This window comes from Macaca nemestrina, chromosome 1 (genome assembly GCF_043159975.1).
Source record: "Macaca nemestrina isolate mMacNem1 chromosome 1, mMacNem.hap1, whole genome shotgun sequence".
Lineage (NCBI taxonomy): Eukaryota > Metazoa > Chordata > Mammalia > Primates > Cercopithecidae > Macaca > Macaca nemestrina.
In genome coordinates, this window is record NC_092125.1 from 60564637 (window position 1) to 60587414 (window position 22778).

Below are 22778 nucleotides of genomic sequence, written 5' to 3' on the forward strand. Positions count from 1 at the left end.
TGACTATACTTTTGCTCATCTTTTCCACCATCATACAGTAAATAAATCACTATATATTTATTGAGTAAATAAATGAGTGAGAAATAAATGATATGGGAAGATAAATTGCTCTGGATTGATTTCAAGTTTGTTTATGAAGGAATGGGAAGAGATGGGGAAGTTGCTGGAGAGGGGCATAGAATTGAAGGTGGGAGAGACAGGAACATAGAACCGTCTTAGTGGGAAAGATTCAGTAGAGAGGGAGTGAAGGTCCATGTCAAAACTTGAATAGATCTTTGAACTCCTTGAAATGTGTACATAATTTTTGAGGAGATTTTATTAGATTCTCAGTAGTCTTCATGAGATTCTCAAAGGGACCACTGACTCCCAAAGAAAGTAAAATCTAAGCTTCTTAGCATAGCTTACAAAATCTGTTATGACCTAGCCTCTGCCTGCTTTCCTCAAATCACCTATCCTCATTCTCCCTCTCTCCTCCCACTTTCCTTTTTTTGTTGTGTGCTTCATCTTTGCTAAGTTACCTACATATTTCTAAATCATCCATGGCCTCTCTCGTTTCTGTATCTTTGTACAGGATGCCTCTACCTATAATGCCTTTTCTCCCTCCCCCTACCCAAGTTCTTTTTACTCTTTAGAACCTAGTGTTAGGTATTCCTCTTATATATTCCTGTGTTTCTGTTTTAATACTTACATTCTCTCATTATACTGGTCTGTTTTCTTATGTCTTTTCTGCTAGACTAAAAGGTTCTTGACAGTAATCATTTGATTTGTCTTTGTAGTTCTAGTGCCTAAAGACACCTAATTCTTTATTAACAGAATGAGTAAGTAAATGAATTAATAGTAAAAAAGCCAGGTGTGGGGAGGGGAAGCAAGTTGTGGATACAGTACCTGATCAACTACCTTCCAGCTTTGGAACTTCCTTCTTCTGAGGACTCACGCACATAACTACTTGAGTTGGAATCAACTCATGCTCTTTCTAAACTCCTTTTCTCCCTTCTCCTGTAGTTTTGTCATCATTTGCCTTTCTTCTGTCTTGCTGCCCCTATGACCCTGCGGGGCGAACGTTAATTGTTGGAATATCCATATATGATTCCTAGAGTGACTTGGGAATTGATGTTAGAGAAAAGCTAGTCTAGGAGTTTTAAGAGGTTGTGTTGTTGTTATTCTAGCCTAGCTCTGAATTTTCATCTTGTTGAGCTAGGTTTTTCTTTTTTTAAGTGAAATTTTTTTCCCAGTATCTGCTGTTTAGAGAATCTCTGTTCGTAACCATTTGATCTTGGGAGGGTAGGGACCTTTCAAATAAAGATAAGGAGAACTATTTGGTATGGAAAAAGTACATCTATAACAGGCAGACATCAATGTTGACCTATTTTCTGGAGATCAAACTAGAAAAACTAAAGTATTACATTCAAAATATACCTAGACTCAGGCCTGGGTTCTTTGTACAGTGAGATGCTTATTTTAAGCATATATTGCTTGAAGTGACCTCATTATGCATTTTGGGGGGCTTCATTTTGGTATTTGATAACTAGTAGATCTTTTTGGGAATACTGCTGCTCAATCAAGAGTTATTCCATGGTTAGTGTGAATCAGCCCTGATCTTATGATATTTTCCCAGGGTGTCACCCTAACGGACCTTCAGGAAGCAGAAAGGACTTTCAGCCGGTCGAGGGCAGAGAGGCAAGCTCAGGAGCAGCCTTGTGAGAAGCCCACAGACACTGAAGGGCTTGAGGGGAGCCCTGAGAAGCATGAGCCCTCAGCAGTTCCAGCAACAGAAGCTGGGGAGGGCCAGCAGCCCTGGGGCAGGATTCTGGATGAAGAGGTGAGCTCATTTTTGCTGGCATGTACTGTGCTAAAAGCAGGGTAATTAGTTTGGGGAGTGTCTTCTTCACTGATAGTTCAAAGGCTATGTTCTACCTTGCAATGGACAACTTACTCTGTATGGCTGTCTTTAGTTGGGAAACCTGTGTGACAAAAATTTAGAGGATGTTGGTCCTTAAATGACCATTTTTTTTTCTTCTGAGAGTTCACTGATGCTTTTGAATAAATGTCCTTCTATTCTAAAAAGAGAGATCATAGTATGACAAAATGCAAATAAAAATATAAGCATGTATTGAGTGTTTACTTTACTCAATACATGCTTACTTTATGCCGGCACTATTTTAAGTATACTTCTTATGTATTAATGCATTTAATCCTCATAACAACCCTCTGAGGTAAATATTACTATTTCTATTTTATATATGAGGAAATTGAATCACAGAGGTTGAGGAATTTGCCCAACATTTCACATAGCCAAGAAGTGGTTAAGCCAGAGTTTGAACATAGGCAGCCTGACTCCACAGCTTGCTCTCTTAACTGCTAGTGTATTGTTTTTCAAACTCTTATAACCTAAGGGCTTACAAAGCACTCATGAGTGTCACCGTTGGGAAGCACATTTTGATTTATGTTTCATTTCTCTAGTGGAGTTGGTAGTCAAAGGTATAAGTTTATATTTAGGGTGAACATAACTCGTGGTTTATCTAAGATGGTTCCAATTACAACTGTTGTCTTTGTGTAATTATCATTACCACTCCTTTGCACTCTCAAAAGTGTCCCAGTTTGGACAGATAAATATTATGGTCACTGTGGTTATAGAGGAAAGTAATCTCCTTCTTGCTTTGACTCTGAATGGCTAGATTCCATAAACTGAAGTTCTATTTTGTATTTTGTTTGTTTTATAAGCTACTATTTATTGAGTACCTATTACCAGCTATTCTTCTAAGCACCTAATGCACATTTTCTTATTTAATCCTCATAATCCTCTCTGAAGAAGGTGTTATCTCTGTTTTATAGATGAGGATGTTATGGCTCAGAGAAGCTAAGTAACTTATTCAAGGTCACACAGCTAGTAAGTGCTGAAGCTAGAATTTGAACAAAGATCTGTCTGACTCCAAATGTACTACATTTTATTGTATGTGTCTTTATAAATCACAAAAATGTGTACAATCTCTATGTCATAAATTTAATGTGTAGTAAGGATTTATCTATCTCTGAGTCTTCCATAAACCACGTTAAGGCTTATTGTTAGGCTCTATCTGTCCTAACTCTCAGGTTGGAAAAAAAAAAGACAACAAAACACAATTGCTTGAACCCGGGAGGCGGAGGTTGCAATGAACCAAGATCGCACCACTGCACTCCAGCCTGGGCAACAGAGCAAGATTCCATCTCAAAAAAAGAAAAGAAAAAGAAAACAACAAAACAAAACTACAAAAAGGAAAATGGGAACTTTAGAAAGTTTCAATAAGCCTGGTTATGGCAAGCTAGTAGAGTATTCAGAACTCGGTAGGATACATTTGTTCTCTGTTCTCAGATAATCCCTACATTCTGCTGCTTAATGCTCCTGATCTTTTTGTTTCCCTACATAAACCTTGCCTTTCAGCACTCCATCTTAAAAAGGCCATCATTCTTGTTTTCATTACAAGATCAAAGGAATTTTTTTTTTTTTTTTTTTTTTTTTTTTTTTTTTTTTTTTGAGACGGAGTCTCGCTCTGCCACCCAGGCTGGAGTGCAGTGGCCAGATCTCGGCTCACTGCAAGCTCTGCCTCCCGGGTTCACGCCATTCTCCTGCCTCAGCCTCCTGAGTAGCTGGGACTACAGGCGCCCGCCACCTCGCCCGGCTAGTTTTTTTTGTTATTTTTTTAGTAGAGACGGGGTTTCACCGTGTCAGCCAGGATGGTCTCGATCTCCTGACCTCGTGATCCGCCCGTCTCGGCCTCCCAAAGTGCTGGGATTACAGGCTTGAGCCACCGCGCCCGGCCAAAGGAATTTTTTTTACACAGTTAATGCTGTGTAGTACCCTTTGGTCAATTGATGAGTAATTCGCTTGAACTGCTCTCAACATGATGGGATTCTCAGAGTAGGAGTCTGGCAGCTGTTTTTTTTTCTGTCTAATTAACTGACTTTAGCTTAGTTCACTTATTGAGGACCTATTCCCAGGTACTCAATATTGATCATCATCTACTCATAAGCCTCTTAATATAGAAAAAAAAGCATTTTGTATAATCCTGCTGTCCTTATCCTTTAGATGGACTTGACTTCTAGTATCTCATGTTGTGGATTATTTCCAGCCTATCTGTCATCGCCTGAGGTGCCCAACTCAGCCAGACAAACCCACCACGCCAGCATCTCCTTCTACATCAAGACCCTCACTCTACACCAGTTCCCATCTGCTACGGACAAATAGATTTTCAGTCCCTGATTCTGAGAGTTCAAAGACTACCACAAATACTACAACTGCAAAGGAAATGGACAAAAATGGTATGTAGAGCTTCAAAAGACACAGGCCCCTCCACAGTGCACATCCCCCAGATTCTTAAAGTTCATACTTTATTTTATCTCTGGCCAGAGAATCAAGAAGCAGATTTGGATGAGCAGTATTCTAGAAGGCTGTCCGTCCGAGAGAGGAGGCGGCCCAAGGAACGACGAAGAGGTACAGGCATCAATTTCTGGACAAAGGATGTAAGTGGATTGGTGTGTGCTGAGGCATATCGTATTACTCTTGGCCACCATCCTTTCAGTTGAGTTTAAAAGAAAGAGTCCTACATGGTGCTGTGAATCTTGCAGATTCTCAGGAAGTATTACTGAGGAAAAGAGAAGAAAGACCTAACCAGTGTGGGACTCATTTGGTATGTTCCTGCTAGATTGCCAGTATCTAGTACAGTGCTAAGCACATGGCAGGCACTCAGTAAATAATTGGCAAAGAATTAAAAAACTGGAAATATACAACAGCCATATAAACAAGTATAACAAGTGAATAAGCTTGTCAAGTTTTAGTAGTCCTTCCTAATATTCCCTGAATGTCATGTAGTGAGTCAACAATATCTTAATGCCACATATGAGCAGAGATTCTAACTAAATATTGTAGGAGTACTACAAGAAGTTCAAGGAACTTAAAACCTCTAAGTAATACAAGGTCACTTAGTTTTACTCTTTTGGAGAAAAAACAGAACAAATAACATAAAATAGATGAACTTTGGCTTTCAAATAAAGACAGATATACCAATGTTTACTAACTACAAATACACATTCAGTAGTTCCATTCATCCTCTTCCATATCTTGTTTGGTACCCTTCTCATTCAACCTTGTTATTGGCATTTTAAAGAACAAGTGGCCAATAACTTGGACAAGAGGACCTGCCTACCAATGACTCATTTGAAAATTGGACAAACTTTATTCAGTGAGACAAGAAATGAGACAGTAATAGTCATCTATTATAAATTATTTTTAGATAAAAGTATTTTATTGTTATAGGGCCAAATTGATAAGTATTGACAAAGATGAAATTAAGTCTGTCTGTCTGTCATCTGTCTTAAAGATATCCCTTTTCCGGTCGGGCACGGTGGCTCACGCCTGTAATCCCAGCACTTTGGGAGGCTGAGGCGGGCGGATCACCGGGTCAGGAGATTGAGACTATCCTGGCTAATACGGTGAAACCCTGTCTCTACTAAAAATACAAAAAATTAGCCAGGTGTGGTGGCAGGTGCCTGTAGTCCCAGCTACTTAGGAGGCTGAGGCAGGAGAATGGCGTGAACCCAGGAGGCAGAGCTTGCAGTGAGCCAAGATCGGGCCACCGCACTCCAGCCTGGGCTATAGAGTGAGACTCGGTCTCAAAAAAAAAAAAAAAAAATCCCTTTTCCATTTGTGGTCTATTTGACTTTTTAGACTACAGGTGACATTTCTAAATTGCCTGCCTGTGATGGCTGTGAAAAGTAGCAGTAACAGAGCATCACTTGGAAGTCAATTCTCATTGCCCATGTTTGAAATGCCAAGATGCATAATTGATGGGATCTGACCTTGTTGCTTTCAAGGATGTCTCTGACGATGAGCCCCTTGATTTTCTTCCTTTTTCTTTTTTAGGAGGATGAAACTGATGGCTCTGAAGAGGTCAAAGAAACATGGGTAAGTGACAAACCAGTGAGGCTTGTCTCTTGAGAGCATAGTCTTGCTCTTGTATATAATTTTAGTAGAAGAAAGGGCAAGACTTATGCAGATTTTAGTTGAGAGGGAGTTTGGAGATAGACATTCCTCTAAGAGATAGGGCAGGTGTTAGTTTGTGGTACTGTTTTCTCATGTGGTGTAACAACGCCTGTGCTCTTGAACCAGTTTCCTACATTTTTCTTTGCCTGCTGCCAATCTTTCACCCTGTTATAGGATCCATCATTTTCTCTCTTCTGAGTATGTTATTGGATTATATGAAATACTTTGATCCCTTTGAATGAAAAGTGATACCAGTTCCTTTTTGGATCCACACTAATAGAGAGGGACATAAATGTGGAGAATGTAAAACATCAGACAGTCCCCAAGTCATTTATATTTGACTTTGAGATAAGATTAAACATCTGGCATCTTATATAACTCTGACCTTTTAAGGCCTGACATCCAACTCTTCCCTGCAGTGAAAGGCCTAAGTTCAGCTTTTCCGAAGATACTCCAGGCTCCTGTAAGCCACTCAGACATGATTGGTGGTGGTTTTCTTTTCAGTACTGTTTTCCAAGAAGGAAGGAAATTGGTTTTGACTAAATTATTTGAAATACACATGCTTTTCTATTGAAATTAAGTAAAAAGATGACCTTTTTGTATCCTGCAACTTATGGGAAGTATGTTCTCAGAGTATATTTAATAACCTATACTGAAAATTAACATCTAACTCATCATTAGCAGAGAAGATATAAATAATATACTGTCATTTAACTGCCTATATTTTTGTCTAGATCCAAAACAGACAATAGTAGCCTTCCAGAAAGTAGTGTCTTTAATGACTAATGGTGACATAGGTGAGAATTGCCTGTCCTTGGTTGAAGCTGGGGCTACTTCATAAAGGCAAGCTGTGTGGTGTGGAAATAGTATATAGAGGTTCCTTGGAGCAAGAGTGTGTGCATGTGTGTATGTGTATAAATTACAGCAATTCTTAGTTTCTTCAAGGGGCTTGGAAAGGCTTTTGGAGGTAGGAAGAGTGAATACAGGAAAGTTCCTTTGGGGAATTATAACTCTAAAGAATATGTAACTCAGGAAATATAACTCAGAAGATCTGAGTTATAGATTATAGAGTACTGAAATGGAACATTATCCATACAGAATTACATAGGCCATTTAAATCCAGGGAATTGCAAAAGGGAAGTTTTTGTTGTCTAAGAATGTCTTTTGCCAGTGAAAATTCTTTTCTCTACTTTTCTAATCTTCTTGGCAGTGGAAAATCCTAGCCTACAGGGTACCAAGTAAGGAGAATTAAGATGATCTTGATCTTAATCTTGATCTCTAGGAAGCAGTACTTCCTAGAGAATTTTACTTTAGGACTGTTGACTTGAAAGTATGAAGAAAAGCAGAGACTGTTGCAGTTTGATGTGAAAGGCATTTGTCAGACTAAAAATACTCCACACATCCAATTGCATAAGGCATTTACTAGTGTTTACCATGTGTCAAGAAAACAACAATGTGAATCAAAAAGAATAAACAGCCCAGTATCTCTGGACTGGTACATTTGAATTTATGCAGGTAAGCTAGGGATTGCTATAAGAAATATATTCCAAGTTCCAATCTCCAGCCTCGCCAATAGTGCAGAAAGAAAGGCTGATAATGAATCAGCATAGGGTGAGGCATCCTTTTTGTCAAAGTCTTATATTTGCTTGTTTCATATATTTCAGTTAAATTCTTAACTGTTTTTCTCCCTTGAGCACTCTCTCCTAATGCTAGCAGGCATGATGCCGTTATCTATATGGGCCTACAGAGCCACATGCCTCATCATGACCCAGTGTAAATTCCTACATTTCTACCTCAAGACAATCAGTAGTATCTTATGACCACCTCTCTACCCTAAATCCATTTTCATCCATCAGGCAGTACAGTTTACTCAGCTCTGCAACAACAAATGAGCCAGTCAGAGTGGGGGGCATTCTATTGAAATGGTGCTGTTAACTAATCAGCATGGATACAGTTGAGAAGCCAGGGCAGCTCTTTCCTTTTTTGGTTTTTGGTTCAATAAAACTATATCTGCTATTGAGGTCATGCCGACTTCCTTCTCTTCCCTAGCCCACTCCTTAAGAGTGATAGTATCTATTATTTTTAAGGTTATCTCTTCCCAAGACTCTAATATCTTTTTTTTTTAACTGAAATATAATTTACAATTAATGCACAGATTTTAAATATAGTGTTTCCTGGGTTTTGACACTTCTATGTACCAGCATAACCACTACCCAAATCAAGATACAGAACTTTTCCATCACCTTAAAACATTTCATCATTAATGCTCAAGAATAAGCAATACTAATTTATGGTGATAGAAATCAGAAGAGTGGTTGCCTCTCAGGACAGAGAATTGAATGGAAAAGATAGAAATCAACCAGCAATAATGTTTAATTTTTTTTTTTGAGACAGGGTCTTGCTCTTTCACCCAGGCTGGAATGCAGTGGTGCAGTCATGGCTCACTGTGGCCTCAACCTCCCAGGCTCAAGTGATCCTACTACCTCAGCGTCCCAAGTAGCTGGGACTACAGGTGCAAGCCACCACGCCCAGCTAATTTTTGGAGTTTTTCTAGAGACGGGGTTTCACCATGTTGCCCAGGCTGGTCTCGAATTCCTGGGCTCACACAATCCTCCTGCCTTGGCCTCCCAAAATGTTGGGATTATAGGCATGAGCCACAATGCCCAGCCAATAATATTTAATTTTAATGCTAGAAAGGAAGCTTTAATGGTTATTATCTTTATCTTATGCCTCCAGTCAGAGTTAGACCTAAATGATTCAAAATACCTATGGTTTTTTCCCCCCTCTTCTTAAAGATTTCAAAAGAAGATTGTTTAATACTTCACTTATATAGCAGTGACAACAGCATGGTTTAGGAGACCTTTCTGTTGTTTAAACTGAATCTCTATTGAGGTCATTGAAGTTCGTTTCCTTTTTTATATAACAAGAAAAATGTAACCAACATTTATGTACAGGTAAGATATATGGTCAGGAATGGCCATAATGTTTGCTGTCAATAGAATATTTGGTCAGGGAAATGCAAATCAAAACCACAATGAAATAGATCATCTGATCTCTTAGAATGGCTGTTATCAAAAAGACAAAAAATAACAAAACCTAGTGAGGATGAAGAGAAAAAGAAACTCTTAATACACTATTGGTGGGAATATAAATTATTGTAGCCATTATGGAAAACAGTATGGAGGTTCCTCAAAAACTAAAAATTGAACTACCATATGATTCAGCAGTCCCACTACTGGGTATTTATCCAGAGGAAAGAAAAACAGTATATCAAAGAGATGATGCTCCCTGGTGGTCTAGTGGTTAGGATTTGGTGCTCTTGCTCTCTCTCATGCTCTGTCTCTCTCCCGCTCTTTCTCTCTCTCAGTCTCACTCTCTCTGTGTCTTTCAAAGAGATATCTGCACCCCTATGTTTATTGCAGCACTATTCACAATAGCCAGGACATGGAATCAACCTAAATGTCCATTAATAAATGAATAGATAAATTAAATGTGGTATATGTACATAGTGGAATACTATTTAGCCATAAAGAAAACTGAAATTATGTCATTCACAGCAACATGAATGATCCTGGAAGCCATTGTGTTAGGTGAAATAAGTCAGTCACAGAAAAATAAGTACCTCATGTTCTCACTCATATGTAGGATCTTAAAAAGTTGAGCTCATGGAAGTAGAGAGTAGGATTATGGTTACTGGAGTCTGGAAAAGGGGGACAGTCAGAGGTTGGTTAACAGATATAAAATTACAGGTAGGGGAATAAGTTCTAGTGTTCTGTAGCACTAAAGGGTGAATATACTTAATGATAATTTATTGTATATTTTCAAATATTTAGAAGAGAGGATTTTGAATGTTTCCAACACAAAGAAATTATTTTTGGTGATAGATATGCTGATTACCTTGATTTGATCATTACATATTGCATATATGTATTGAAATATCACTTTGTACCACATAAATACGTACTATTATAATGCATCAATTTAAAATTTTTCAGAAGAGAGTATGTGATAGACTAGTCATGCATTGCTATGCTGGGGACAGCAAGGAACATGCTTAGAAAGCTGGGGACCCTACTTAAGCCCAACATAGTACATAATTTTAGTCCGAACCCATCCCCATTGGTAAATCCATGCACCAGTGAAACTAACATGAATATTTAAAATTGGCATCTTAGCACCTGCTTGACAGATGTGTTTAAAAACAATTCTGTTTTGTTTATCCACATTAGGTATATGACAGTCTCTGAGAATCTTAGTAGATCCTTTGTCTTTCTAAATAAAAAATAATCTGCATCTTAATTTGAGGAATAGGGTTATTCTAATTATATCTGAAAACGCTTTTATATTCAGCAGTGTGTTTGCTGTTTTCTTTACTATAGTAGTAATCACATAGAATGTTTGCCCTGGAGGGAACAAGCATAGGTACACCACAGAAGGTAATGACCATTGGATTATTTCCATCTTTTTTAACCTGCATCTTTGGCCTGGATTCCATTTTCTTTACATTGAATTTTATCTATTGCTTTCTTACTGTTTTCCCTGTTTACTCTGGAGCTGTTTTCCAAGCCAATCCTGTTGTATAATTGAATTTATCACTAGAGGGCACAAGTGGTCAACAGAAAAGATGTTGGTGCGCAGGCAGAATGGTGCCCTAAAGAAGCTGAGCAAAAGACAAATTGCTTTTGTTTTAAAGGAATTGTTGAAAGACCCAGTTCAATGTAGTAAAGGTACTTGCCTCCCAGCTTTTGGTATCATAGGATTGGAAGAGAATCTAGAGATATCTTGGGTTAGGAACCTCATTTTGTGGCCGGGCGCGGTGGCTCACGCCTGTAATCCCAGCACTTTGGGAGGCCGAGGCGGGCGGATCACAAGGTCAGGAGATCAAGACCACGGTGAAACCCCGTCTCTACTAAAAATACAAAAAATTAGCCGGGCGCGGTTGTGGGCGCCTGTAGTCCCAGCTACTCGGGAGGCTGAGGCAGGAGAATGGCATGAACCCGGGAGGCGGAGCTTGCAGTGAGCCGAGATCGCGCCACTGCACTCCAGCCTGGGCGACAGAGCGAGACTCCGTCTCAAAAAAAAAAAAGAAAAAAAAAAAAAAAAAAAAAGGAACCTCATTTTACAGTTAAGAAAACTGAGGCCCAGAGAAATTAAGAATTATTTGGGCATGATATCTCTGCTAGGTGAGCAACCTATACCTTTTTTCAGGGAACCTCTTTGTTTTACTATAGTGAGGCAAACCTGAAATTAGGACTTGTATCCTTTTTTATTCCCTATTCATCCATTTGGTTTTTTTACTCAGCAGGTTACATGTTCGAATTGACTTGCTAGTAGCATCTCACCTCCTTGAGTGAAGGAACGTCTTCTTGAAGGACAACTTAAAAGCCTACTCAGAGTATCAAGATTCAGTGGGTAGAGCATCAGCATTCTTCTGCTGTCCTTGACATAGGTGGGTAGTTATGTATGTCAGGAAGTAAGACTTTTCATACTTTTCTTTTCCCCTAGAATCTCTGTTGCTTTTAGATGAAACAGGTGGCACTCAATCTGAACAAAATCACTGAAACCTTACCCTAAAAGTTAGCAATGTAGCTGTCCCCATCCAGAATGCAACCAGTAGGTCTGGATTACTAATCATCCCTCAAAACTCATTGGTAAAGGAGATAGTACTAAAGAGTTACTAAATCATAGATATCAAGGTACCTGCCTCAGATAACTGGGGGTATGCTAGTGGAGAGATCTCTTGGTAAAAGTCTTCTAAAAGAAGTAAGCAATCAAATACAAGGTTTTCAAACTAAATAAAAGAACACAATTGGAATTTGCTAGGAGAGCTGAGTTTTGAACTTTAACAGAAAACAGATGCCCTAGAAATATACCAAAAGCCACTAAATGCATTTTCCATTTTGTCCTGCCTTTACTTTCATAAGCATCTTAATTCAACAAGTGCTTTTAACTGCCTATTATGATCAAGCACTTTTCTAGATTCTGGGGATGCAACAATGAACAAACAGCCCTGCTTTTATGGAATTTACATTCTAGTGGGGGAGACAGACTATAAAATAAATATGTAAATTAAATATTATGTTAAAAGGTGATATGTACTATGGAAAAACCATATAGAGTAGACTAAGGAGGAATCAGAAGTGCCAACATGAAAGGAGGATGACATTATAAGTAGGGTGGTCAGGATAGGCCTTACCAAGAAAATATGATTTAAGCCTAGACTTCAAGGAAGCAAGGTGGGAAACTATGTAGACATGTGGGGGTAGAGTGTTATGGACAGAGGGAACAACAACTGCAAAGACCCTAAGACAGGTGTCTGGCATGCCTGAAGACAGGTTAAAAAAAAGAAAAAAAATCAGTGTGGCTAAAGTGGAATGTGCAAGAAGGCCAAATGGCATAGACTGATAAGTTATTATAAGAACTTTGGCTTTTGTAGTTTTGAGCAGAAGAGTGACATGATTATACTTATATTTTAAAGGATCACTGCCTGCTATTTTGGAGAATGTACTCTGAGAAGACATTAGCGGAAGCAGGGACATCAGTTAGGAGGCCATTATAATGCAACAATCCAGGGGAAAACAGATGGTGGTTTGTACCAGGAGAATAGCAGGCAGTAAAGATGCTGAGAAGTTGTCATATTCAGAATGTATTTTGAAGTTAGAACCAATGAGATTTGCTATTTTCTTGGATATCAGGTGAGAAAACAGAAGGTTGTCAAGGTTGACACTAAGACTTTTTAGCTAAGGCAACTAAAAGCATGAAATTTTATTAACTGAAATGGAGAATACTACAGGAAGAATACATTTGGTGGGGGGACAGTAGGCATTTGGTTTTGGTTTTAGAATTGTTAAATCTAATAAATTTGATTGACATGTTTCCACATGGAAATGTCAAGAGGACAGTTAGATGTAGGAATCTGGAATTCAGGATTAAGGACCAGGCTGGAACTATGTCTTGGATATCAGTAAACCTAAAGATTGCATTTTAAAACCATGAGATTGAATGTGACCACCAAGAGAATGAACGTAGACAGAGAAGAGGCTGAAAGAGCCCTGGTGCACTCCAAAATTCAAAGTGAGGAGAAGTGGAAGAATCAGCAAAGGAAACTGAGCAATCCTGGTACCTGACCCTGTGAATATGGATGTAGTTTCCGCCTTTTCCCAAAACAAAATCAAACAAAACACATGGAACAATAGGCAGTTTTATCATTGTTCTTATTTTACTTCTTTTTTCAAGGGCTATTTCCCATGAAATCTGCTCAGTCTATTTCTAAATGGGCTATGCAGTGGTATAGGAGAGCTGGACATTCCAGAGCATCTTCTGGCGTCTTTTGAACTAGAAATTGCTTCCTTTCTGCAACGTTGTCTAGAGGCCTTTGAAGTCCAGGGATGTCATAAGACTCTTCTTACTCTTCTTACTACATCAGAGGGATTCTATTGATTACCATGTCTCCAAATGATCTGTTAACTTACCTCTTGGTCTCCTTTGCCAAATTTTCTTCAGCTCTATTACATCTTTGAATAACTGTCACTTGCAGTTAAGAAGACTCTTGGGACCGGCCATGGTGACTCATGCCTGTAATCCCAGCACTTTGGGAGGCCGAGGCAGATGGACCAATTGAGGTCAGGAGTTCAAGACCAGCCTGGCCAACATAGTGAAACACCATCTCTACTAAAAATATAAAAATTAGCTGGGTGTGATGGCGCCTGCCCGTAATCCCAGCTACTCGGGAGGCTGAGGCATGAGAATCGCTTGAACCTGGGAGGTGGAGGTTGCAGTGAGCCAAGATCACACCACTGCACATCAGCCTGGGCAACAGAGCGAGACCCTGTCCCCCCACAAAAAAAGACTCTTGGAAAAACTTTTATTAGAAATAAAACACCTAACACGTAGAGATGTTACTGTATATTAAAATTTGATTTATTAATAGCTCTGGGGTGGCTAGAATGACAGTTATAGACTAAATTTAAAGCTAAAAAATACTTTAAAGGCCACCTAGTTAACACTGTCATTTTGAAGTTAACCGCTGAGGCCCAGGAGGTGTGGAGGTTAAGTACCCTGCTAGTATCACAGAGTCGTAGTCCTAGTGCACAGCTGTTGCACTACCTTCAAAATTTGTATCTTTATATGTGTTATATCTCTTATATCATACCACATACTGTTATGACAAGTAATATGGCATAATAGTTAAGAGTGCAGACCCAGGAGCTAGACTCCCTGCGTTTAACCCCAGCTTAACCATTTAACTATTTTGGATAGGTTATTTAACCCTTCTGTGCCTCGGTTTCCTCATCTGTAAAGTAGGGATTATGATAGTCTGCCTCTTAGCATCGTGAAATGAAAATGAGCTAATACATTTAAATAGAGATAATTACGATCCATTTAAATTATTTTCCAGATCTCTAAGTTCCTACATCTGGATGAGAGCAAGGCTTTCGGAATACTTTTTTTGGCCTTAGGATTATGTGATTTTGAAGTTATTAATTTATCCTTAAAGAGTGGATTATTTGGAGAGTCACAGAAGTAGCCCCAAATCCTCTATAACTCCAACATGTGTTCTGACATATAACTGAAGAATTTTGAGGAATAAATTTTAAAGGAGATTGCTGAAGTAGGGAGAAAGAAATGAGGAGAAAGGAAAGGAACAAGAACTAAATGTTTCAAATGCTGTTTGGAACCTGTTGAGCATCTGATCAAGTCAAGTCCCTGCAGCTTCTCTGTCAAGCAAGCAGGCTTTCATTTTTATGGCCTAAATAACCCATCCCATTTATGCTGCTTTGCCAGTCCTTCCAACAGTCCTAGTTTCAGAGATCTTTACTATTTTTTCCCACCTTCTTTCTTTGAGTAAATAGCAACCCTTTTTCTCCAATGTTTCACAGCGTTGCTTCTGGCTATTTGCTGGATCCTTTCTGTTGAGCAGAATTTTTTAATCTTGTTACTTAATCTTGTGAAGCCCGTTTATCTGCTGGAGGGTATCCAGCAACTTTCTGTCCACTCTCCACCACCAGTCAGTATTTTTGCCATTCTCCTTTTAGGTAAAATCCTAAGTCTGTTTTGTTTTCCTCTCTCTCTGGGGCCCGATTGCCTAATATGGTAAGGTATTTCCCAGACAAGATTGCACTGTGGAGTTAGAACAACAGTTTGACTAAGTTTAAAGACACGGTAGGTGAGCTATCTAATAGTTATTTATGTAGTAAAGTAATATTTTTTTTTTGCAGTATATTACATAACCACCAAGATCTATTTTTAAAGCAAGCCTCTGTTGCTTTTAACAGACTTAAAGAGATAATAAAATATAGATTTTTCTCCTCTCAACCTGTTTAATCTTTAGGCAGATTTTTTTTTTAAAGAAAGGAAAAGATAGCTCTTCCCCAGAATGAGAGGGTTTTGAGAAGTCTGAGAAATTTGATAACATGATAATGTTCATCAGGATATAAAAGTAAGGGTAAACTTAATAAGCAATGGCTGTTATAAACAGTCCTGTGGTAGCCAGCCTCTGGGAATTGGCAGGCATTCCACATGTAGAAAAGCAAGCTGTCCTGGATTTCTGCAATTTATGACAATGGGCAGTCCCAGGGAAAAAGACAGAGGTTGAGAAATGGCAGCCAACCAATTCTGTATGTGGGAAGCTGCCTGTTATCCAGCGTGCACTGAAGAATCTTCTCTAGAGGTTGACTCCATGTTGGCCTCGAAGGATCTTTCCTCTCACTGTACATTTGCTCTTGCTTTTCAACTATAGTTTCTTAAAATACTGCAGATGCTGTGATTTTCTATATATGGGTTGTGTCTTGCTGTAGCCCAAGCTGTATAAACCATCTTAAGAACAAAGTTTCTTTTGGCATCTTCCTTTTATGGACTCTATTAATTTTAGGTCGTGCTGTTACCCAGGAAATCTCAGTAATCAAAGCTCACATGTATTCCTTTGAGACCCTGTAATTTTTGGACCTAGTGTCCCATTACATCAGTGAATTCTGCTTTAATCATAAATCTTTTTTAAGATAGAATAAATTGATCTTTGAGGTATCTGTTTGGACTTCTGTCATACATCTCATCCAAAGATGTGAAAGGTTTATCCGACTACTAAGGATAGTAAATTTCTTGACCTTTTCTTTTTTTGATTTCTTCTTCTGCCTCCAACTGCTTTCAAGATATTAGTTTGTGTTAGTGACTTGACCTTATGTCTTTTTATTAGAGGAACACAGATGAGCTTAAAACTCTGCTGGAGCTTTAAAAAAAAAAAAAAGATTGTAAAAGATAGTAAATTTCATTAAAGAAAATTCATGAAGTATAGAAAAATATAAAGCAGTAGCTCTCAAAAGCAGCAGGAGAATTGCTAGAGGAGGTTGTAAAAATTCATAGAGCTACTTACAGGGAATACAGTGATGGGGGATGTTCTACATGTATTAAGTGGAAAGCGTGAGAGATGCTAGATATCCTAAAATGCCCCATATCAAACAAGTATCCTGAAGCTTGCTTGACTTTTGACTGTCTCCCTTGACAGTCATAGATGAAAACCTATCGGTTATCTGAGTCCAAAACCAAACTTGATTTTATGTATAAGCTCATTTTTGATGGTGGGGAGGAAGACAGTTCTAAAAATTCAACCACCATGTAAATGAGGAGAAACTGCTCTTAGTTTTATTTATCCCTGACAGCAATGCCACTTATTATGAGTACATCATGCTACACGTTCTGTAGATCTGCATTTAACCTCTGCCTTCATGATAATTATATGATGCATCCAAATCTCTGACTGATTCTTTATGCCTCCTAGTTTACAGGCCCAAGCATTAACACATTAAAATGCATATTTTATTATAAAGTGCTTTGCTTTTATTTCTTCTTCATATTATGTTACTATTTTTTAATGATTTTAGGTAAGTTTTATATCAGTGATTTTTATTTCAGGATAGTAAGGGGGTGTTAAAAATATTTGTTATGAAAAGGGATTGTTTCAGCTATAAAAGCTAAGAAAAAATTGTCCATAACCATCCGTAACCATATTTTTCAGAAGAAATTATTAACATTCTAGTGAATTTCCTGCTGTTTTTTTCCCAAAGTTTTTCTTTTTAAAAAACATATTCAAAACCGACTAATGACATTCTTTAGAAAAGGATTGTTGTCAACTTGAGCATTCCTGGGACACCATCATTACTATGATGACAATTTTATAAGGTTATCTTCAAAGCACTTGGGTTCAACTCTTTTATCAAAGTAGTCCTATGATGGCTTTGATCATAGACAGCCTCCAGGAATAATTGTTTCTCTTTCCGTTGGAGTCTAAGGGTTACCTCGGTTACAGAAGTATTCATTTCTCCTGTTGATAGCATGGCTGGAGAGCCTTAACCATGGCTTAGGCTTAGTTAATGTTAGAGTTCTAGCCCCATGATTGAGGTAGAAAGCTTGATGAAGGATTTGAAGTCCTTTTTCAGCAAATGGAGTGTTTATAGATTTGCCCCAGCAGGAACGTTGAGCTTAAGGCACTAACAGACATTACCTTTAAAAGTGTTATTTTGGTAGAATCTCAAAGGTAGGATAGTTGGACTACCTATCCCAAGCTGTAAAGCTTCCTGTATAAAGCTTGTAAAAATGTAAAGATGAATGGCCACAACCTCCTAGTTTTAATTTTTCTCCATACTGTCTCAGTCTTCAGTAAAGCAAGTTCAAGAATCAGATAGCAGCCATTTAGTGACATGAATCTCTTCATAGAGAAACCATAGTTTTGTAACCTAGTATGATCCTTTAAGGTACATAAACGTTCACACAGATGCGCCTTCATAGAATATGTACTTTTAAAAAACTCTTGACTTTTTTATACTTTAAATTTTTAAAAATCTTTTATTACAACCTGAACTCTTACACCTTAAACTATGTCAGTATTATTGGCTACCAAGAGGAAAGCAGGGAAGTTTTAAAAATCTGTTGGCAAATTAATATGTAGCATAATACATAATACAAGTACTTATTATGGCCTTGGAGCTTACAGCTCTTGTTATGTTTCTAAAAGTTTTTTCAGGTAACAGAAGCATTTTAAGAGGCAAACAACATGTTTGAGTATTACATCACCAAATAAAACATTGTATACTTTATTATGGCATTTTAGGAGTTGGAGGACTTTCAAAAGTGATATGCCAAATGGGTGAAACATGGGGCTGTTTATGGTGGCTGAATGCTATATTTCTAATTTCTCCAAATGTCTGGTATAGCTACTACTTGCTGGCTGTTGTGAAGAGTCAACACTCTGCCTTTCTGAGGCTGATAGAGAAAGCAGATGTTTATACCTATTCTCCAGCAGTATGTGTTGGGGGTGGGACAGTGGTAGCAGCCTCACTTCATCTTTGGCACGTAATGCTCTAGGTCAGCAAACTTTTTATGAAAAGGGCGTTATAGTAAATATTTTCCACTTTGCTGGCCACGTAATCTGTTGCAATGACTCAACTCCACTGTTATAATGGGAAAGCAGCCATAGATAATATGTAACTAAATGGGAGTGACTATATTCCAATAAAACTTTATTTACAAAAGCAGGCTGGTGGACTGGATTTGGCCTGCAGGCCACACTGCAGTTTGCTGGCCTCTGCTGTAGGTTACTAATACAGAAAGTATTTGCTAATGTCCAAATGTCAATTTTCTCTCATCCAAGCACTTCTCTGGTAACTCAGCATTGTGCCAATTCCCCTGATTCTTTGTTATCAGCAACAGTTTGTGGGGGAACATCATGTGTTGAGAGGGATAAATGTTGTTTGGGACAGCATTAATGAGTTTTGGTCATGCAGCAGGAAGCAAGCTGTAAAGCTTCCTGAATGAGAAAGTGAAGGAAAGAAGGGGAGTTGCTTCCATGTCTTTTTAAATATAGTCTGTTATGTTTCAGTTCATTACCTTTTGAGGAGAAAGTCTGAAATGGTTCTCCCAGCATGTCCCTATCTGTTTTTCTCATCTGATCCTATTCCTTCTTACTTCTCAAGGACCAATCTTTGAGGTTAGCTAAGATTATAGTTGGGAATATATAATCACTTAATACTTGAAATTCAGCTTTTGTAGACTGACCATAAGTAAGTTTGCCTTTGAAGCTCACAGGTTCTTGGAAGAGTGCCTGTCAGAAGATTGTTAGTTGCTGTCATTCACTTTAATTTAAGCTTGTTGTCATTTGAATTCCTTAGTTAGGAGTAGATTATGGAATTTACTAGTCTTTTTGCCTTGTCAACACTTAGTCTGCTGAATATGTACGGGAAAAACATTTTGGGGATTAGTGGAGGGGATGACAGAAATCTTCACAGTGATAACCCTGTGCTTGCTTGAAATGATAGTTAAGAGGGGTGGATCTGGGGGAAGAGAAGCTGAAATCCTGATTCTTCAGCAATTTTAAGGGAAAAAAGTGATGAAAACTGACGTTAATATGTCACAGTAAAGGCTCATATAAGGTGTGGGAATTGAGCATGGGATGGCATAACTAATTTTGTGCCAAGTGAACAAAATCAGATCCTTTCTTGAGAATAAATGTTCACACAGATGTGCCTTAATAGAATATGTACTTTTAAAAGCTCCATATATGACATGTTGTGTGAGAAGGCCTCTCTTAGATCACTGGTGACCTCTAGTACTTTGGAATACAACTAATGAAATATTATTCGGGCAGTTTATGTATCATTTCTGGAGTTCTTGACTTAGAGCTAAGGGCATGTATAGATATTGATATCTAGCAAGCTGAGCCATTTTCAATTATAATAACCTAATGGGTAAAGCTTCTATAGTAGTCTCCCTCAAACCTGTCAATAACAGTCACTGGGGTTGTTTACAATGTAGATTTTTAGACCACTCCCCTTGAGATTCTGGATAAGGAGGTGACATGGTGCTAGCGGGTGGAAGTCCTGGAAATCTATATTGTAAAGGTCTTCCAAAGTGATTCTTAACAGGCAAGCCTGATGGATAGTGTTCCTAGAGGTATAATGTTTAGGGACTGCTAACATCCCAGGTGGGTCAATCCTTAAAGAGTAGGATTAACTGTAGCACACTAAAGGAACTTAGAGTCAACCTCTACTCCTTTCTGTCCTCCCAAAATACACATTTAACCCAGAGTACCAAATTCTCAAAGACCCTCTAGGACAATTGAGTCCCATTTGGGATGTCTTTTGCTCTCATAGCAGCATGTGTTTATTCAGTCAACATATATTCATTGATGATCCACTATGTGTCAGGCACTATGCATTAGGGATGCAAAAATGTACAAGGTAGACAAAATTCCTGACCTCATAATACTCACATTTTAATGGGGCAGGGGATATTTCTTTTTCTTTCTTTTTTTTTTTTTTCCCCGCTCTGTCTCCCAGGCTGGAGTGCAGTGGCGCGATCTCCGCTCACTGCAAGCTCCGTTGCCACCCAGGTTCACGCCATTCTCCTGCCTCAGCCTCCCGAGAAGCTGGGACTACAGGTGCCCGCCACCACGCCCGGCTAATTTTTTTGTATTTTTAGTAGAGACGGGGTTTCACCGTGTTTGCCAGGATGGTTTCAATCTCCTGACCTCGTGATCCGCCCGCCTCCGCCTGCCAAAGTGCTGGGATTACAGGCGTGAGCCTCCGCGCCCGGCTGGGGCAGGGGATATTTCTATTAGACATCCAAGTTGAGATGTCAAGTAGACAATTGTCAACTAAGAATTTGGACTTTATGGGAGATATTAAAGCTGGAGAAATATAGATGTGGAAGTCATTACTTTAGAGATGGTATTTAGAGTCAGAAGACTGGGTGAGATCACCAACAAGCATAATTAAAGCAGAAAAGAAGGCCCCTGACGAGGCTCTAGGATATTCCAGGGCTGGCCCTAGAAAAGAGCAGGCATATTTCTTCCATGGTACGTATACAGATACTTGTTGAATCTCTTGTTGTGAAAGTGAGATCATGCCGATCTGACTTATTGTGATACATACACACATACCCGTTTATACCTAGAAAGCAATTACAGCCTAGGGTCCAGATGAAAGGTAATGAGCTAAGTTTCTAATGGTAGGTATGGAGAGAATGGAACAATGTAAGAAATACGAAAAACTTGGCAGGATTTGATGTTTTACTAGATGTGGATGATAAAAGCCTAAAGAGCAGTCCCAAGGTATTTGGGAAGATGCATAGAATTGGCTTTGCAGCCAGAAGACCTAGGTTCAAAGCTAGTTCCATCTCCTATTAACTGGCTGGTCTTAGAAAAGTAATTTAACCTTTCTGAGCTCTGAAAGTTCTTTAATCTGTAAAAATGAGATTATTATCCTTGTTTTGTAGGCTCGATATAAGGAACAGCAGTAACAATGTATGTAAAGTGTTTAGCACAGTGCCTACCTTTGGTAAATTTTTAAATAAATAAAGGCAACTCATATGGTAGTATTTCACCAGTCTCCCCTCCTCCCATCTTTGAGCTTTCATACATGTTATTTTCATTCTCTAGAATTCTCTTCCTCTTACTGCCTCTTCCTCTCCCTACTCCACTTTTTAAAAACATATTCATGTTTTAGGTTAAGCACCACCTCCCCTAAGAAGCTTTCCTTTGACCCCCTCCCTGGAACTAGGTTTTATTAAATTGCACAGACTAGTTTCCCCTAGCACTGTGAATTTATTTTTAATATGGAGTGGTAATCATACTATGTTGTATTTGCCAACTAACTGAACTCTTTGAAGGCAGGGTCTGTTTCTTTTCTTCTTTTATTTCTTTTTGAGATAGAGTCTCATTCCAGTGCCCAGGCTGAAGTGCAGTGGTGCAATCTTGCATCATTGCAACCTCCACCTCTTGGGTTCAAGCAGTTCTACTGCCTCAACCTCCCAAGTAGCTGGGATTATGGGCATGAGCCACCATCCTTGGCTGAATTTTGTATTTTTAGTAGAGATGGTGTTTCACCATGTTGGTCGGGCTGATCTTGAACTCCTGACCTCAGGTGGTCCTCCTGCCTCAGCCTTCCAAAGTGCTGGGATTACAGGTGTGAGCCAATATGCCCAGCCTGTTTCTTGTTCATTATATTTACAAGAATATCTAGTATTTAGGTATGTCTTCCGTGAATAGAGAACAATGCAATAAATGATACTCTTTTTTTTATTATGATGACTGCATAGATAATATGCCATTAATAAGATTGAGAATTCAGGAGGAAGAATATGTTTGGGGATGAAGATAATGATTTTGATTTTAGACATACGGAGTTCAAGGTACCTGTCAGATGTAAGAAAGTAAATGTCCTATAGGCAATTAGATACATGGGTATGAAGTATAGGAAAGTTCCAGGGCTAAAGAGTTGGGGCCAGGCACGGTGGCTCACGCCTGTAATCCCAGCACTTTAGGAGGCTGAGGCGGGTGGATCATGAGGTCAGGAGATCGAGACCATACTGTCTAACACGGTGAGACCCCGTCTCTACTGAAAATACAAAAGAAATTAGCCGGGCGTGGTGGCAGTTGCCTGTAGTCTGAGCTACTTGGGAAGCTGAGGCAGGAGAATGGCGTGAACCTGGGAGGCGGAGGTTGCAGTGAGCCGAGATCACGCCACTGCACTCCAGCTGGGGGAACACAGCAAGACTCCATCTCAAAAAAAAAAAGAGAGTTGGAAGGTATCAGCTTGCTGATAATAGTTTTAAGCTAAGAAAAACACATTTCCCAAAGTTAACTTTTAGAGCAGTGATTCCCAACTTCTTTTCTTCCCCAGCATTCTGATGGATATAAGGTACTCACTGTGTAACTGTGGTTCAATGTCTCAATGATTCTGAAGCACGGGCAAGCAAAAGGAGCATGTTCCCC

The 22778-nt window shown here is 38.9% G+C and overlaps 1 protein-coding gene across 17 annotated transcripts in view; it reads left to right on the forward strand.

The window, feature by feature from the left end:
* The window catches only part of LOC105484741 (protein phosphatase 1 regulatory subunit 12B), a 238801-nt gene that overhangs the window by 138342 nt on the left and 77681 nt on the right, over positions 1-22778 (forward strand). For 14 of the 17 annotated variants that reach the window (XR_989183.3, XR_011612764.1, XM_071078097.1 and 11 more), the window contains 4 exons: positions 1616-1819; positions 4107-4296; positions 4385-4497; positions 5897-5938. Coding sequence is in view for 12 of the 17 variants with exons in the window: in XM_071078097.1 (XP_070934198.1) it covers positions 1616-1819; positions 4107-4296; positions 4385-4497; positions 5897-5938 (549 nt within the window). In the remaining 5 variants the exon portion in view is untranslated. Of the gene's footprint in view, positions 1-1615; positions 1820-4106; positions 4297-4384; positions 4498-5896; positions 5939-11318; positions 11466-12494; positions 12659-22778 lie in introns of those variants that run through there. The other 3 variants (XR_011612768.1, XR_011612766.1, XR_011612769.1) reach the window with 3 other exon arrangements.